The 19,409-nt window shown below is 38.2% G+C and overlaps 1 protein-coding gene across 2 annotated transcripts in view; it reads right to left on the bottom strand.

Moving 5' to 3' along the window:
• Positions 1–7,505, bottom strand: part of cnot1 (CCR4-NOT transcription complex, subunit 1) — a 33,920-nt gene extending 26,415 nt beyond the window's left edge. For both annotated transcript variants that reach the window (XM_080028207.1, XM_080028206.1), the window contains exons 1-4: positions 7,376–7,505; positions 5,469–5,768; positions 5,255–5,362; positions 2,501–2,599 (exon numbers count right to left, since the gene is read on the bottom strand). In XM_080028207.1, the coding sequence (XP_079884333.1) occupies positions 2,501–2,599; positions 5,255–5,362; positions 5,469–5,570 (309 nt within the window). In that variant the 5' untranslated portion in view covers positions 5,571–5,768; positions 7,376–7,505. The remainder of the gene's footprint in view (positions 1–2,500; positions 2,600–5,254; positions 5,363–5,468; positions 5,769–7,375) is intronic.
• Positions 7,506–19,409: the final 11,904 nt, after the last annotated feature.

Genomic DNA, 19,409 nt, shown 5'->3' with positions numbered 1-19,409 from the left:
AAGTTGTGTCACAGCCAGTGAGAGCATGGATGAACATCAACTGAGAACACACATCATGTCCAAGTACTTCTTTTAAATGGTTTACGGCATACACTTTAAAACTGCCATCAGCTTTTGACTTGTCTGATCTGAAATATACGCCCTTACTATCTCTCTGTGCATAGTGAAGTAGTAAGACAAGGAGATCTGTATCTTCTCCAATCAGCGTAGTGGTGTGAAGAAGAGATGATTCCACTGCGGCCCTTACGATGTCTACATCAGCATCTCCAATTGAATTGACCTCAGTGCAACCCCTTTCTTTCAGTTCATCGCTTATCATTTGGATCAGCCTTTGTTTATTCAGATCTCTTGACATGAACTCCTCCTTCTTACCTGAGAACTCTGTCTCAGCAGTGAAGTTGACAATGGGATGAATATTGTTTCCTCTTCTTTGATGTGTGTTGTCTTTAATGGATGGCCCATCCCCATAGCCATCGAACACAATGGTTGTAGCTGAGCCATAATGTTGGATGGTGAAGTCTGCATATGACTGCACAATTTTACTATAGCTTTGTCCGTGCTTCCATGGTATTCGGTGAAGGAGTGAACCTCCATCAAGAACATAATGATCTGTTTCTGGTACAGAATCTAGGATTGCATCACTTGCATGATCACAGATTGCGTGCGCAAGTTGTGGTTTATCAGCCTTGCGGAAGATGTTTCCAGCTTCAAAGAGGGCAGGAGGGAAAGGACTGAGTTCGTAACGCATAACCTCCTCCAATGATAGCTCTCCAGTTTGGGAGACAATCAGGAAACGTTGAAAAATAAGTGCAAAATCAATTGTTCGATCAGGAGCAACCTTGATAGACGATTTTTGTCCAAGGGTTATGGCTTTATCCTTTCTACTAAATGAGAACGTGAATGCAGGCTGTCCAATCATTTTGTGCATGATATTGCGTCCAACAGAGTCATAATCATGCACGTTCACTCCGTCCTCAGCAACAACACCTGTAAAAACATTCCTTAAAGAAGAGTCTGGAGAGAAAGGTGACCATATAGCAAGTTTTGAAGTGATCTTCTCCAGGTCAGCAGCATCCCTTTTCATCCTTGCCTCTGTTGAGTCCTTGTGCTGTTCTGATGTTGTGTATGTCTGGTTTGTGAACTCCTGCATTGCGGTGTTGTACTGTGATGTTATGCACTTTGACATGGTCCAAAGGGCTCTCTGATTGTCAGTCATTCCACTTCCATGCGTCTTCAATGACCTCATCAATGTCGTCTCGATGACAAGATCTGAGCTGAAGCCTTCCACATCAACAACGTTAACGGGCAGGATATCCCCGGTTCATTTTAGCCGTAAAGCCACAGGGCTTTTCTGTGCGGCGGCTCACACTGGCGAGGTGTCACTGTGAATGACACCGTTACCCACCGTCACGGAGTTTCAACTGGCAACTCGCTATTTCGCTCACGCAAGGCTTTTGTGTTTCGATTTAACATCAGTCTTGGGCGAGTACTTTAACTTTATGCTGAATAAACCATTGCATTGCAATCGCTGAAAGCGAAAGTGTTTGGGTGGGGGCACAGAAGGGTTCGCTGCATTTACCACACAAGACACGGCGTGCGACACAATAATCAATTTATTACGATTATCTTGTTTTCATGATCGAGGGACGCCAAAATCGTAATCGAAATTGAATTTCAATTAATCGCCCAGCCCTCCCCTATACCATCAGGCAGTCATTTTGAAAATGACGCCTTTCTAGCAGTTATATTTACCTAGATTTGTCGCACTTTCTTAATGTATAGAGGTACCAGAATCAGTTGAAACATTCTTTTGTAACATTTTCCATTTGAGATATAGCCATTCTACGCTCCCGGCCGCCATTTTGGACACCATTATGAAAATGAAGCCTTTCTGGGAGGTATATTTTCCTAGATTGTTAGTATGGTCATAAGCATATTTGCAGGTACCAGAATCAAGTGAAAAATCATTTGAATAATATTTTTCTATTGAGATATATAGCCATTTTAAGCTTGGCCAGCCACCATTTTGGACGCCATCTTGAAAATGAAGCCTTTCCGGAAGGTGTATTTTCCTAGATTTTTAGTATGTTTGTAAGCATGTCCAGAGGTACCAAAATCAGTTGAAAATTCCTTTGCAACATTTTTTCAATTTGAGATATAGCCATTTCAAGCTCCCCGCCGCCATTTCGGCCGCCATCTTGGAAATGAGGGCTTTCTGGGGGGTAGATTTTGGTAGACTTTTAGTATGTTATTCAGCACACCAAATACTACTGGAATCCATTGAAAAACCTTTTGTATCAATTTTTTTGGGGTTAAGCCCTTTTTTTCCCTAGATTGACTCACCTATTACAACAACAACAAAAAAAAATCAATTAAATTGAACTATTATATTTTTACGACTCTTTATACATTGTGTAGCTATGACTATATTTGCAACTAAAGACTAACTTTTCTATTAAGGGCCGGTATAAAATAAATGCTAGAGACATTTGCTCCTTACCTTCTGGTAGTGCAGGGGATTATCAACGGCGTAACACAGAGTAGAGATAAAGTTTGGCTTTGATATCAGCGACACACACTCCTGGATCAGAAACTGTGTCTTGGGCAAGTTGAAAAGCAAAACGTATTGGAAAGAAGGGAGAGTAAAGAGAACAGAGGCAGGTGAAGAATAAGATAAGAAAGTAGATCTCTCACATGAATCAATGTGAAACAATACACATGATTAACTCAAATGTCTACTCCATTATGAAAATTCTGCCAAAATCACTATGTGGGAAATAACTATTAAGACTGCACATCAAGGAATCTTCCAGTTTATTTAAGGTAATATGAATAATTTATGAAATGTAGGTTTCCCAGTGATCACATTCTAAGATAAATGCTAAAGGGGGGCAGCAAACACTGTATCAGAGAAAGCTATGAGAGGATCTGAAGAGTTGGTGTAGGGCCAACTGTTACAAATTCAAACTGATTGGTGCAAAATGATCAATGCATGGTAGATGCTTTCAGTCCCAGCAACATAGTTGTATGTATCCCAGGACCTTTAAGAGCATAGCACAGCCACGCTGTGAGAAAAAGTCGCAATATCAAATAAAAGCCAACCCTGAACATAAAGATTATAACCTCGGCAGCCCACACACACTTTTTCTTGCGATTACCACACGTAGGGAAGAACAGGAGACTTAAGTAGAAGTCAACGACAGATATGGGCAGTATAAATCAGAGACACTGCTTTAATAACGCAAGCTGAGTCTCTAATGAGGCTAACGAGTTACAAGTACTAAGGGGGCTCTTTTTTAATCCTTGTTTACGTGTTCATAACTTGGGGCAGTTTGGTGATTAAATTATCAAATATTGATACATATACACACATTGGACATACAAATCAGGGAAATTGTCATTGCGATGATTTCAATTAATTTAACATAATTTTGAATACACGTTTTGCTTCCAGAAGCCCAGATCAGTTGAATTCATCTCATCCTGTCCTTTGAGTGAACCCGTCATATTTGTGAAAGCAGGAGATGTGAAAGTAGTATTTAAGTTATAATTGCAAAAAACTGCTGATATGTGAAAATTAATTTCTTTATTAAGGCGAGACACCCCAGGTGAATAGGGATTTTTTTTTAACTTGTAGATATCATCATGAAACTTTGCCAGTTGATTACTGACACTAACACAATTATTTTTTGTATTACATGTTTTTCTTTAATATTTTATTAAATATGCAAATATGGCAATATTTAACCAATTATGCGTAAATTTGGGTCATTTTTCGAGAAAGATTTTGAGATGTTGGATAAAGCCAGAGTTAAAATCTCTATTTTATTTTAACCACATATTAGTTTCTAAAGTTTTTACACAACAGATTTTGGATACAGCCTTTTTTCATTTAATAAATCAAAAAAGACTATGTACATGTCTTAGAAATGCATTTTAGGCATGTTTTTAGGAGGAAAATGTATCATAAATCAGACAATTAACAATATATTAACAAATCCTTGTGTAAAAACCTTTAAAATAGTGCTATGAATGATCATAGAAAGTTTGGTTGATGTCAGTGGTCTAGAAGTTGAGATATCTTTCGCAGAGTATTGGAAAAAGCTCATTTTGAGAAAACGGCCGTTAAAGATAAAAACGTGAATTCTGCTGATAATCACTGATTATAGCTAGAGTAATTTATTGAATTAGGCCCTACACCCTTCAATGCCATATAGGCCTACCACTGCTTAACATATATAAACCATAGCATAGTAACATTTACATCCACATGCTAATTTAAACGTGGTTAATTCATTATTAGCCACTGTCTGTCAACCTGCTCCTGTCGGCACAGACGCTCTCTCTCCCCACCATCTCTCCTCTGATCGTCTGACAGTCTGTGTCTCTCCGACGTGATCGGCGTGATTTACATGTCTTTAACACTTCTCCCCTTCAAATGGCGATCATGTAATGTCCATAGCCAATTGATTAAGTATTTTTTTTGTCTTGGTTTGGCATATTTTCGACGTTTTTCCCATTTTATTTTGTGATTTTCGAGCTACCCGGGGCTAGCATCACGTGATGCCTTTTAGCGAATCACATCGTCAGAAATGTGCATTAGCCAATGAGGTCGCTTTCCTAGCATTGAATCCCTCCTCACACTTTCACGATTGGTTACTGATACAAAGGAAATGACCATATTTGGATCAGATAACGTTGTTCTTGAGATTCAAAGCTTTCCAACAGTACCATGGTTATTATGATTCATACAGCGGTCGCGGTGCTGTATGTTACGTTAGAATGCTCACTTTTGACGAATTTAGGAGCAAAATACAGACGCAAGCAGTCAAAGTTCAGTAAAATAAACACCTAAAACGTATATTTTGGACCTTTTATCCATACTAGTATGAAAGAAGAGATGTTATGGAAGCTAAATAGACAAATCTCAAAATTGACCAGTGCTTAAAAAAACGATGTTTTTGCCTGCCGTGTCTCGCCTTAAGTCTCACTGGGTCTTCAGGTTTCTGTGTAGTTAGAGCTGTCAGCTGTTTATAAACATGCAGCATGTGTTAAAGTAATGGAATGCAGAATGAGGGTTCCTAAGTCATTTTTCAGTAAGCAATTCTCATTTCCAAATGTGTTTACTGCCACTACAGGGCTATTATCGCAGGAAATGGGAAACCTTCAATGTTGCTGAGGACTATAAAGAAATCTGGTAACAAATTCTGCTACCGAACAACCGAAAATGTAAACATGTTTCTAATCAAATTACCTGGTGAAAGTCCTTTCCACTGCTTTTACCATCGCCACTGAAATCCACATGGGAGAAGAGACAGCGTAGTAGATGCCTGTCTGCCTCAGGACCGTGACGATTAACAATCTGGGAGAGAACACGAAAAACATCAGTTCATGTGGACACAAGGATACATTTCAAGACACTGTACAGATGTAAAACAAGAGTTCTTAATGTATTTGCTGCCACTTACATGCTGTATTTCTTGCTGGCTGGCTCTGTAATTTTTCTTTGTTAAATTGTCCACCAGATAGCTGATTTGAGACAAAGCCAGCGAAAGCGAATCAAGATTCATTGCTGTTTGGGGCGGAAGCAGGCGGCCGAGCACGGCGCAAAATCACCATTATTCCCCTTTAGTCACTTCAGTGATAGGTTACTTCTGCTCCCCCCCCCCCCCCAAAAGTGTGAAAATTATCAGCTTCCAAATGTGTTGTCCGATCAGTGGCTCCTGGTGCTAGGGTAAAGTCCTTCAGTTTAAAATCAAGTTCAGCATCTGGAATTAAAAAGGACAAAAAAGGCTAAATTAATTTTACACACTTTCGCAAAAGACCCTACAGAACAAACAAAATAATCACAAGAAGGCATTCCTCTATCAGCTACATTAAACCTTGGGTACTGTGGTCTTACTTTTATGCAGGACAATATTTACAATTCATTGACAACACAGAATATTGTGATAGGCTTTGAGGCCTGTGCATAAAATAATCAGATTTGGATTCTTACCCTCTGTTGCCCTGGCATTTATCTGATAATACATTCCCCACATAAAGTCAATATAAGACAAGTTATCACTACGTACTTTAGCACGGTATCTTCACGAGATACTGTGGCGCTTGCCATGTCAGTAGCCCGAGCTAGGCCTCGACTGTATCCTAATATCTGGCACACAGTCAAACCTAGTCAAATTTCTGACCAAAATAACCAGCTTCTCCGCTTACAATTACACAATCACTCCCACTGTTTTATAATACGACAGCAAAGTATATAGCATTGAGGGCAGCTAATTTCTAATGACTAACGTCAAGGTACAACGAAAGGCAGTTAAAAATAATTCAATGAAACAAAGAGCAAGCTAATAGAAGTTAGCAAATCCTCACATTCGCAATAAATCTGCGTGTTACTAAACGTTGAGTAGAGTCGTTATTTCCCCAAACATATTAATGATATGATCACACGATGGAACATTAATTTAAATCAACTGAGGGATGGTAATACTGTAGCAAGTTGGGCAACCTAGCTCCGTAAGCTAACATCACCATGACGCTGGTAAACACTTGCTAGGAAGAAGTTTAAGAGAACGTTAGCAAACATATTTACTTAATTATTTATCTGGCGTCAACGTTAACCGTTAAATCCGATTAACACTATCGATTGATGAGTCCAACGTGATAATCATATATTAATTTCGTCTACTCATCAGCATAACCTACTTGTGGCCAATATGCTTCATTAACCTTTGTGAAATGTTACCAACTCCCTGCAGGCTATGGGCTGAAGCTATCAAATTAGCATTGACGTGAAGCTAACATTAGCAGCACGAGCCCGTTTCGACTTGTTATGTATGAATCGCTAAAAAGCCAATTCAGTCTGCGTTTTTGTTCTAAAATACTACCTTGAGTTCTTGTCCGCCTAAATGATCACAAAGGCTTCGAAGACGTTAGCCATGCCCCTGCCATCAGTCTGGAGGCCGCGGGTGGTGCGGATTTGTTTTGCGCGATCTCGTCAGCTAACGATAGCTTCAACCGTGTTAACGTTAGCTTGTGTACGGTCACCGACTAATCCTTGAACCGCTAACATTATGGCTAGTTTCAAATGCCAACAGTCCTGAAAATACGCGTAAACCTTTAACCTAACCAATGCCCATATAGTCTCCAGCAACTATTGAACTAATATGACTATTGATAATCACCTACGTTACACAAAACGTTTCGAAATTATGGAATTGTTACTTTCTTGGTGTGACCAAAATGACAGCTACTTTTCAGTAAATAGACCAAGCCATACTGGTGGCTAACGGCCATCCTCCCCATTAATATTGTTGCCTTTGTTTTGTATCTAAACCGGTCGACGGCTCCTTATCGAATATATAATCAATCTCACCGTGCTCCCAAGAAAGTAATTCAAGTGTTCATCCCTTCTTGTTTCTCACAACAAACTTGACGAAATGGAAGGGTCGCTGTGCCTTCACTTCAGTTTGATTTTCAAAATAAAATGGCGACTGTCACCCTCACCGCCGCGGCGCGCTCACGGCTCGAGCGAGACCAGTGCGTGTGCTTATCCGCGTGACACCAAAGCCAGGTGCTCCAGTGGCTGTTATGATCTAGTCATTCATTCAATAACCGTATTTTATTAATTCTAAATTATGAAAAATAACAAATTATAGACATAGGCTTCATCCAACTGGACTTTACCTTGCTTGCTTGCTTGTTGTTTGTGTTGCCTATAGGCCTACTGGGACTAACACCTTAATCAAGATCTGCTTTAATTGTCAAATAAGCTGGAAGTTCATCTTTATTTCTCTCTCTCTCGCTCTTTCTTTTCTTTCTTTTTCTCTCTATCTATCTTTCTTACTTTTTTCTTTCTCTTGCTTTATTCTTGATACTCTGCTCTTTTAGTAACTTTATGGTATTGCCATATCTGCTTATTTGTGTAGGCCTATCTTAAACCTGCAGTAGAATTTTGGGTTTTATTTCCTAGCAGATTTTGTAGAAAGTAATCACAATATCCATAAGTACATTTAATTTAGTGCAAAAATGTGTTTTGAATACATTTTTTTCCCTTAGAAAGGGTCTCATATATGTCCATATTTCTGCATATTTTGGACCAAGGCCTTGTGCCGCCATCTTGAAAGTGTCATAGTTGGAATGTCATCAGGTGCATTGTTTAAAATTTAGAATTGTTCTTGTCCTTGAAGGCCACTGAAGGCTTCTGTTATTATTCGAAAGGGTTGGGGTTACCCAGGGAGTGTTGCATTCTAGAACTTTGTAGAACTTTCTTGATGATGTCATATTACACACTGCACCTTTAAAGTGCATCTGCAAATGCAGCACAAGGGACTGATATATAACCCACAGAAGGTAACAGGTGGGTCTAGACTTTTCAGCAACATTTTATCATATTAATCAAATTCAACATTATTGGATGATTTTATTATTTCATTTTATATGACATGCAGTGTGAATTTATTGGCATTTTTCAGAACAACAGGTAGAAATGGCATATAATATTAATGATTTTAATTGTTAGATCATCGCTTGCAAATTAAAGATGTTTGTGCATTGAATGTGCAAATGAATGTGCATTTTTGTATGGATGTCCTTGGGAAATAGGCACTCCTATTTGAAGACGAAGAAGAATAGGCTAGAATAAATAAATATCATCACTAGATATTGTGGAATGACTTGAGGCAGTGTTGGATGATGCCATCTAGCTTCTTGTCTTTGAAGGCCACTCCAAAAGGTAGGGGTTACCAAGGAAGCGTTGCACTCTAGAACTTTCAACACTTGATGCCGCTAAATACTCCAATATTCCACACAGCACACGTCATAGCGGGTTACAATACATAGTAATAACTGTAGGCTAGTAATTAATTCCACCTGCTACCTGCTATTGATTGTTGCATTTTGTTTAATATTCTTTAAGTCGTTTTTTTTTTCAAAAAGTATTGACTGTGGGCTGACATCACAGATCTATGATGTCATCTATGACATCATAGATCTGGCTATATTGTCCGGGATTTGTATGGAGGGACATGGGACATGGATATTGAAATAGAGCTTGTATTGGAAAATAACTGATAATGACAGGTCGACTCTAATGAGTTGCAATAAATGTTTAAGGATCCAGCATGTTTTGAGCTTCACCTAACTGGACTAGATTGTATGCTTTGATTACCTTGACTTTAGGTAACATCAACACCAAGGCCTACCTATTCCGTGATACCCTTTTAATCATAAAACAAATACAATGTTTTCATTTAAAAAATTATATTCATGCATTTATGTGATTGAAGGTTGATTATTAAATGCAACATGAAGTCTATACAAATGCAGTTGAAAAGCCTGGAAATGTAACATTGACGATTCTAACATGATAAAGCATTTTACACATGTCACGCAGACATTGAAAACAACTTTATACGTGGACATACACCCTGCATCCTCCCTCAAAAAGGTCCTGGCACTCACCTTAAGTTAAGCACCTTACATTTGTGTTGCAGAAACTATCCTTAACTTACATTCATGGCCCCAGCTTTCTCTCAGGACATGGACATGGACATGGGACTGCATTCTGCTCTTCTTGGCATGAATGTACAGGAACTGTCCTGTATTAAGAGAACATGCATCCACTGCTGGCTCAACAGCATCTCAAAGAGCAATCTTATTGCCTTCTACATAGCTTCTTGAACACGATAGATGATGAAAAAGAAAAAGTTAAGCCTTGGGCTTCCTGGTGCCCTGCAGTAAGATAATAAACTAATTACAAACTATGACCAAAACCATACATCCAAACGTTAGCCACACTAAACAGAGGACAGGAACTACAACCAGAGAATACTACAGTATATTTTTGAAAAAGGTCAGGTCTGATCTACATCCCCAATGCAGAAAAACTTGGGACGTTATGTAAAACGTATATAAAACAGAATGTGATCATTTAGTAATCATTTTTTAACATACAATCAAGTTGAAAACAATAAAAAGACAATATATTGGATGTTTTACCCTATGTTTTTCATTATTTTTTTTGTAAATATAAATATATGATTATTCTGAATTTGATGCCAGCGACACATTTCAAAAAAGTTGGGACAGGGGCATTGAAAGATTGATAAAGCTGTAGAATGTTAAAAAAAATGTTAACTGGTAACGGGTGTTATTATCATGGTGGATATAAAGGGGAATCCCATAAAGATTCAGTCCTCACAAGCAATAATGGGGTGAGGCTCACCACTTTGTGAAGAACTGTAAGGGAGAACAGTTTAAAAACAACATTCAAAAATTTAAGGTTTACACCGTCTATAATCTATATTATAAGTAAAATATTGAGAGAATTTATTTATCCTTTATTTAACCAGGTTAGTCTCATTGAGATTAAAATCTCTTTTTCAAGAGAGACCTGGCCAAGATGGACAGCAGAACACAGTTACACATAAAACACAATACAAAATACAAGTTCGATATTAAGTACAGTTGTACAACATAAAAATAAGATTCTTAACTAAAAACATTCACAATTTCCGATGGAGTCCAACTTCAAACTCTTAACAACAGCCTTAAATTTGTTTAGAGTTACTAGGTCCTGAAGCTTAAACTGCTTTTGCAGGTTATTCCATGACGACAGCGCAAAAAACTTAAAAGCTGTTTTACCCAGCTCTGTACGAGCTTGAGGAACAGTCATGAGCACCATGTCCTGAGACCTTAACGCATGGGGGACACATTTTCTGGACATATACGATGGCAAATAACAAGGGAGTTTACCTAAGATCGCCTTGTAAATAAAAACATACAAGTGACTAAGTCGTCTCATAAAAAGAGAAGGCCAGTTTACTCTTGAGTACAGTGTACAGTGATGGGTTAAGGCTCTGCTGTTTGTAATGAACCTCAAGGCTCCATGGTATACAGTGTCCAACATATGTAGACAGTGAGCTGATGCATTCATGTACAACAGATCACCATAATCAAGAACCGGCAAGAAGGTAGCTTCGACTAATCGTCGTCTGGCCTCGAGAGAGAAACATGACTTATTCCTAAAGTAAAAACCTAACTTTAGTTTCTGGACAAATCTCTGCATGTAAGGGGCAAGGTCCAAAATTACAAAGTATACAGGTGAAACTCGAAAAATTTGAATATCGTGCAAAAGTTCATTTATTTCAGTAATTCAACTTTATAGGTGAAAATAATATCTTATACAGACTCATTACATGCAAAGTGAGATATGTGAAGCCTTTATTTTTTATAATTGTGATTATTACGGCTTACAGTTTATGAAAAACCCCAAATTCAAAATCTCAGAAAATTAGAATATTACATAAAATCAATAAAAAAAGGATTTTAAACACAGAAATGTTGGCCCTCTAGAAAGTATAATCATGCATATGTACTAAGTACTTGGTTTGGGCCCCTTTTGCATGAATTATTGCCTAAATGCGGCGTGGCATGGATGCTATCAGCCTGTGGCACTGCTGAGGTGTTATGGAAGCCCAGGTTGCTTTGATGTGGCCTTCAGCTCGTCTGTATTGTTGAGTCTGGTGTGTTTCATCTTCCTCTTGACAATAGTCCATAGTTTCTCTATGGAGTTCAGGTCAGGAGAGTTGTCTGCCATTCATGCAGAGTAATACCATGGTCAGTCAACCAGTTACCAGTGGTGTATGGTACCGTGGGCAGGTGCCAAGTCTAGCTGGAAATGGAAATTGTCATCTCCATAAAGCTTGTCAACAGACAGAAGCATGAAGTGCTCTAAAATCTTCTGGTAGATGGCTGTGGTGACTTTGGACTTGATAACACAGTGGACCAACAGCAGCAGATGACATGATACCTCAAATCATCACTGATCCAAATTAAATGTTGCGTTTCATTTGGAAATCAAGGTCCCACAGTCTAAAGGAAGAGTGGAGGGGCACAAAATCCAAGGGGCTTGAAGACCACTGTCAAGTTTCAACAGTCAGTGATGATTTGAGGCACCATGTCATCTGATGGTGTTGGTCCACTGTGTTATCAAGTCCAAAGTCACCACAGCTGTCTTCCAGGAGATTTTAGAGCACTTCATGCTCCTGTCTGTTGACAAGCTTTATGGAGATGCTGAATTACTTTTTCCAGCAAGACTTGACACCTGTCCACAGTGCCAAAACCACACGTAACTGGTTAACTGACCATGGTATTACTGTGTTGATTGGCCAGACAACTCTCCTGACCTGAACCCAATAGAGAAACTATGGACTATTGTCAAGAGGAAGATGATACACACCAGACCCAACAATACAGATGAGCTGAAGGCCACTATCAAAGCAACCTGGGCTTCCATAACACCTCAGCAGTGCCACAGACTGATAGCATCCATGCCACACCGCATTTAGGCAATCATTTGTGCAAAAGGGGCCCAAACCAAGTACTTAGTACATATGCACGATTATACTTTCTAGAGGGCCGACATTTATGTATTTAAAATCCCTTTTTTATTGATTTTATGTAATATTCTAATTTTCTGAGATTTTGAATTTGGGGTTTTCATAAGCTGTAAGCCATAATAATCACAATTATAACCAATAAAGGCTTGACATATCTCACTTTGAATGTAATGAGTCTATATAATATATTAGTTTCACCATTTACGTTGAATTACTGAAATAAATGAACTTTTGCACGATATTCTAATTTTTCGAGTTTCACCTGTATATAAATTATATTACTATGGGCCATGGAAAACTTTAGAAAACCATTGTCGTTAAACACAGTTTACACGTCACTCCATCCACAAATGCAAGATAAGACTCTACCATGCAAAGTGAAAGCCATTTACAATCATATGAAAAAGTTTGGGAACCCCTCTCAGCCGGCATTATAATTGACTCTGCTTTCACAAAAAAAAGATAAAAGTTGTATGTCTTTAATTTACCAGGAACAGCTAAGTACTGGGATGTTTTCCAAACAAAGATTTTTTGAAAAGCAGTATTTGGTTATATGAAATAAAATTAAATGTGAAAAACTGGCTGTGCAAAAATATGGGTACCCTAGTGGTTTTGTTGATTTTAATGCCTGTAACAGCATGTAAAACTGATGACTTTAAACGCAAAGTTGGTTGGATTATGTTGTTAAGCCTTGAACCTCATAGAATTGTCTGTTTAATCATGAGAAAATGTATTTTAGGTGCCTAAATGCAAGTTGCACTTCTCTTTGACTCTCTGCTGAAGTGAGACAGAATGGGATCATCAAAACAGCTCCCAAAAGATCTTAAAAACAAAGATTATTCATTGTCATGGTTTAGGGGAAGGCTACAAGAAGCTTTCCCAAAGGTTTCAATTGTCAATTTCTACTGTAAGGAACGTTGTCAGGGAATGGAAGGACACAGTTGCAGTTAAACCCAGGTCTAGCAGACCAAGAAAAGTACAAGAGCGGCATATGCGGCGGATTGTGAGAATGGTTGCACACAACCCAAAGATCACCTCCAAAGACCTGCAAGAACATCTGGCTGCAGATTGTGTATCTGTACATGGTTCTACAATTCAGTGCAATTTGCACCAAAACATCTGTATGGCCGGGTGATGAGAAGGAAGCCCTTTCTGCGCCCACGCCACAGATACAGTTGCATGGAGTATGCAAAAGCTCATTTAGACAAGCCAGCTTCATATTGGAAGAAAATGCTTTGGACTGATGAGACAAAAATTAAGTTATTTGGTCTTTATAAAAAGCAGATGTTTTGGTGCAAATTGCGCTGAATTGTTGAACGATGTACAGATACATAATCTGCAGCCAGATGTTCTTGCAGGTGTTTGGAGGTGATCTGTGGGTTGTGTGCAACCATTCTCACAATCCTCCACCTATGCCGCTCCTGTTTTTTTCTTGGTCTGCCATGCCTGGGTTTAACTGCCACTATGCCTGTGTCCTTCCATTTCCTGACAACGTTCCCTACAGTCGAAATTGACAATTGAAACCTTTGGGAAAGCTTCTTGTAGCCTTCCCCTAAACCATGACAATGAACAATCTTTGTTTTTCAGATCTTTTGGGAGCTGTTTTGATGATCCCATTCTGTTTCACTTCAGCAGAGAGTCAAAGAGAAGTGCAACTTGCATTTAGGCACCTAAAATACATTTTCTCATGATTAAACAGACAATTCTATGAGGTTCAAGGCTTAACAACATAATCCAACCAACTTTGCGTTTAAAGTCATCAGTTTTACATGCTGTTACAGGCATTAAAATCAACAAAACCACAAGGGTACCCATATTTTTGCACAGCCAGTTTTTCACATTTAATTTTATTTCATACAACCAAATACTGCTTTTCAAAAAATCTTTGTTTGGAAAACATCCCAGTACTTAGCTGTTCCTGGTAAATTAAAGACATACCACTTTTATCTTTTTTTTGTGAAAGCAGAGTCAATTATAATGCCGGCTGAGAGGGGTTCCCAAACTTTTTCATATGACTGTATCAACAACATCCACAAATGCTGCAGATCACTTTCCTGGGCCTATGTTCATCTGAGATGGACTGACGGAAAGTGGAACAATGTGCTGTGGTCTGACAAGTCTACAGTACATTTCAAATTGTTTTTGTAAATCATGGACGGTGTGTTCTCAGGGCTCCAGAGGAAAAGGACCATCCAGATTGTTACCAATACAAGTCAAAAGCCAGCGTTTGTGATGGTATGGGTGGGTTAGTGCCCATGGCATGGGTAACTTGCACATCTATGAAGGCGCAATTAATGCTGAGAAGTACATACAGGTTTTGGGCCAACATGCTGCCATCCAGACAACGTCTATTTCCGGGATGTGCCTGGCTATTTAAGTAAGACAATAATGTGCCACATTCTGCACGTTTTATACAGCTTGGCTTCATATAGGAAAAGAGTGCGGGTACTTGACTGGCCTGTGTGCAGTCCATACCTGTCTCCAATTGAAAACATTTGGTGCATTATGAAGCACAAAATATCCTAATGGAGAGCCCGGAATGTTGAGCATCGGAAGTTGTATTTTAAGCAAGAATGGGAAATAATTTGGCTTTCAAATTGTAATGTCCTCAGTTCCCAAATGCTTACTCATAGTTGTTAAGGGTGATGTAAAATAATTGTAAACATGCCCCTGTCCCAACTTTTTTGGAAAGTGTTGCAGACACCAAATTTAAAATGTGTGTATATTTACAAAAAACAATAAAGTTTATCAGTTTGAACAAATATGATGTGTTGGTACTGTTTTATATTGAATACACAACGAAAAGGATAAGGAAAGTATCACATTCTGTTTTAATCACATTCAACATAATGTCCCAACTTTTTCGGAATTGGGGTCTTACTTTTGCAGTGACAAATATCAGATACTGTAGAACGTTAGCACTACATCACCGTCCCAATCATCAACATTTTTGGCAGTGGAGAGCTCCTCGTTTATCTTTCATTTGTATGTGTTAATTCTCGGGGACAATGCACATTGATTAGCAACACTGTGAATGTGCAAGTGTTAGTTTGGAGGCTAATTATCAACTGGTGTCTCTTGGCCTGAAGTTACATTGGCCATTTGCAACAAATAACACCCAACAGAAGGAAGCAATGAACAGCAAACAAAGGACAACATTTTTTGGTATGAGGCAGCATCATTCACAGTAGAGCATGTAAAAAAACAGGAAATTCATCCAAAGCAGTGTCAAGCAGACAGGAGGGAGTCCTGGTCAAGATGGGACCATTGAATTCATAAGAAACTAGCAGGATCACAGAATGATCAAACAGTTTTTTTAATGTAACATTTTCAAATACAAAACAGGTGTTTAAAAAAAAACATTTTAAATTTTACAAAAAAAATTCTAAGAAGCGAACTTGAGGAATAAAATGAAATAACAACAAACAACTAGTCATATAACAATAAGAATATAAAATAAATGTTTATGAATTAAAAACTTTAACTCAATTTAATTGGGGAGTGGGCATACTGCTATACACTCACCGGCCACTTTACACCTGTCCAATGGTTTATAAAAACAAAAAGCTAATCAGCCAATCACATGGCAGCAATGAAATGCATTTAGGCATTTAGATGTGGTCAAGACAATGTAGGCCTACTGAAGTCAAAACGAGCATGGGGAAGAAAGGGGGTTTAAGTGACTTTGAACGTGGCACAGTTGATGGTGCACGGCAGGATCGATCAATACTTTCATGTTGTTTACGCAAAATTCTGAACCTGCCATCTGAATGTCGCAACTGAAATCGAGACTCATCAGACCAGGCATGATTTTTCAATCTTCTATTGTCCAATATTGGTGATCCTGTGAGAATTGTAGCCTAAGTTTCCTGTTTTTAGCTGACAGGAGTGGCACCCAGTGGTCTTCTGTAGCTGCAGCCCATCTTCTTAAAGGTTGGTCGTGTTTTGCTTTCAGAGATGGTATTCTGCATACCCTGGTTGTAACGAGTGGTTATTTGAGTTACTGTTGCCTTTCTGTAATCTCGAATCAGTATACCCATCCTCCACTGACCTCTGACTTCAACAAGGCATTTTATGTCAACACAAATGTCGCTCACTGGATATTTTTTCTTTTTCGGGCCATTCTCTGTAAACCCTAGAGACGGTTTAGAGTCAAAATCCCAGTAGATCAGCAGTTTCTGAAACCCTCATACCAGCCCTCCTGGCACCCTCAACATTGCCATGTTCAAAGTCACTTAAAACCCCTTTCTTCCCCATTCTGTTGCTCGGTTTTAACTTCAATAAGTTGTCCCGTCCACTCACGTCTACATGCCTAAATGCATTGAGTTGCTGACATGTGATTGGCTGATTAGTTATATTTTTTAACAAGAAAATGAACCGCTGTACGTACGTCTGTACTGTCCGCTGTAAAGTGGACGGTGAGTGTATATAGCTCAAGCAAATCAATAAGTCTCAAGGAACTTCTCTTTTCCCACATTGTCATTCATTAAAAGCAACACAATTTGGGTTAACTTTAAAATAAATACATTTGTGAATAGCCTAGGGCCTATATAATTTATTTATAATAAAAATATTATCACAACATTTTTACCTCTTTGTTTCGCATTAACTCACCAAACTTTACCATGTGATACTCAAAAAACAGGAATTAGCCTTCATGTGACGGTGAAAATACAATACTGTAGAAAATATGTTCTTGAGTTTCCTTTAGCCAATATGACAACATGTAGGCCTACCCTACATTTACGTCTATCTAAATTGTTTGAAAATGAACATCCTTAATTTTCGGAAATGAGAGCGGAAATTAAATCGTATTCTAACTTTGATTGCTTACAGCTTTGAGAACCAATGAAATAAAACATTTCCTTTGACGGGAAGAGGAAACATTCATTTCCTAGGCCTAATTGATTATCTCAAAATTGTGTTATTACATTTACGATCTAAAAGGTTAGCTATCAATAAACAGAGTGTCAGATGTAGATATTATTATTATTATTATTATTATTATTATTATTATTATTATTATTGAGCTCAGTTTAATTCCACTTTTATTTCACAGGAGCAGTTGTAATCCAGTAGGTGGCGGTATTACACCTATACACTGACTACTACTCTACTGCGACAGAAAGATAAAGAAAGATAGGGAGGAACGTGCAATGGATGCTGAGATTACCATGAATGAATTGGTTATAGTATTAGATGGAGCTGGGAATGCTGCTACTGGAGAGGACCAACTAAGCTATATGATGTTCAAAAAATTGCCAGAAAAAGGACTTAAATTAATTTTGCATTTATTTAATAAGATATAGAAGTAGGGACGATGCCAAAAAGTTGGAAAAGTGCATTAATATTGCCATTCAATAAACCTGGAAAGGATGCAAGCAGTGCTGGTAATTATAGACCTATTGCCCTAACTTCCCACCTCTGTAAATGGATGGAGAAGATTTTAGTTAGGAGACTCAATTATTTTATCGAACATAGAGGACTTTTTGCTTCGTATCAAAATGGATTTAGGAAGGGGCGATCAACTATGGATGCTGTAGTTAAAGTCAGTAATGAGATGGAGAAAACGTTTAAAATGAAGGAGTTAATGACCATAGTATTCTTTGATATTGAAAAAGCTTAGGACTCTATGTGGAGGGAGGGACTATTAATTAAACTGAACAAGATGGGGATTAGAGGAAGATTTTATAACTGGGTCCTAGATTTTCTATCTGAGCAAAGATTTAAAGTTAAAGTGGGATCGGAAGTATCTGATGAACTGATAATTGAAAATGGAATTCCACAAGGGAGCGCTATTAGTCCAGTTTTATTTAACATCATGCTCAATGATATATTTATGAATTTGGGCAGAAGAGTTGGGTTGGCTTTGTACGCAGATGATGGGGCAATTTGGACAAGGGGAAGGGACACTACAACAGTGATGAATACAATTAAGCAAGCAGTTAGAAATGTAGAAGATTGGTCATACAACTGGGGTTTTAAGCTTTCTTTCATGTTTTATGATAATAACCAATAAAAAAGGATAGATGTGCATAATATAAAACTATATGGGGAATGCATGGAAAAAGTTGAAAAATTCAAATATCTTGGGATTTGGCTAGACCAAAAGGGCACATGGAGAACGCAGGTGGAAAATATAGAACTAAAGTGCAAGAAAATTATTAATCTAATGAGGGCAATAGCTGGAAAAGAATGGGAAGCGGACAAACAGTCATTAATGTATATATACAGGGCTTTAATGAGATCAACATAGATTATGGATGCATGGTGAATGGAGCAGCAGCAAAAATGCACTTAAATAAAATAGATAGAGTAATAAATAAAGCATTGAGGATTTGTGCTGGGGTAACGAGGTCATCACCCATTAAAGCTATACCTGTAGAACTAGGAGAAATCCCGATAGAACTCAGAAGGGAGAAAATGTTGCTTGAATACTGGAGTCGGCTGCAGGGATGTGGAAGTGAAAACCCTGCCAAAACTGTAATTCAGGAATGTTGGGAATATGGAAAATGTCAAAGTAATGGATTTGGATGGATAGCTAAAGATAAAGCAGAATAATATAGAGTAAGTAATATAAGAGTGACTACTAATCCTATAAGTAATGTACCAATTTGGTTTTTTCCTGTAACAGAGATAGATTTAAATTTAGTAGAAATGAAAAAAGAGTGGGAATAGGGTGAGAAAGCGTATAAGGCAAGTAAGTATATAAGAAACAACCATTACAGTTACCTAGATATTTATACAGGTGGCTCCAAAGATGAATATGACAAAGTAGGTATAGGTGTATATATTCCATTAATGCACATCAATATTGGTAAAAGATTGCCAGATCAAATTTCAGTTTATTCAGCAGAAATGATGGCAATCATTATTGGCTTACAGTGGGTGGAGGAAGTTCGACCAGATAGAGTATGCGTAGACTCATTGGCAGCCCTTCAAAGTATTCAGAGTTGGAACTCTAGCAGACAAGACCTTCTTTTAGAAATTCAACAAAGCTTATATAGA

The sequence above is a fragment of the Ammodytes marinus genome (genome assembly GCF_949987685.1).
Source record: "Ammodytes marinus genome assembly, chromosome: 5".
Classification (NCBI taxonomy): Eukaryota; Metazoa; Chordata; class Actinopteri; order Uranoscopiformes; family Ammodytidae; genus Ammodytes; species Ammodytes marinus.
This window is presented reverse-complemented; position numbering and strand designations above follow the sequence as displayed.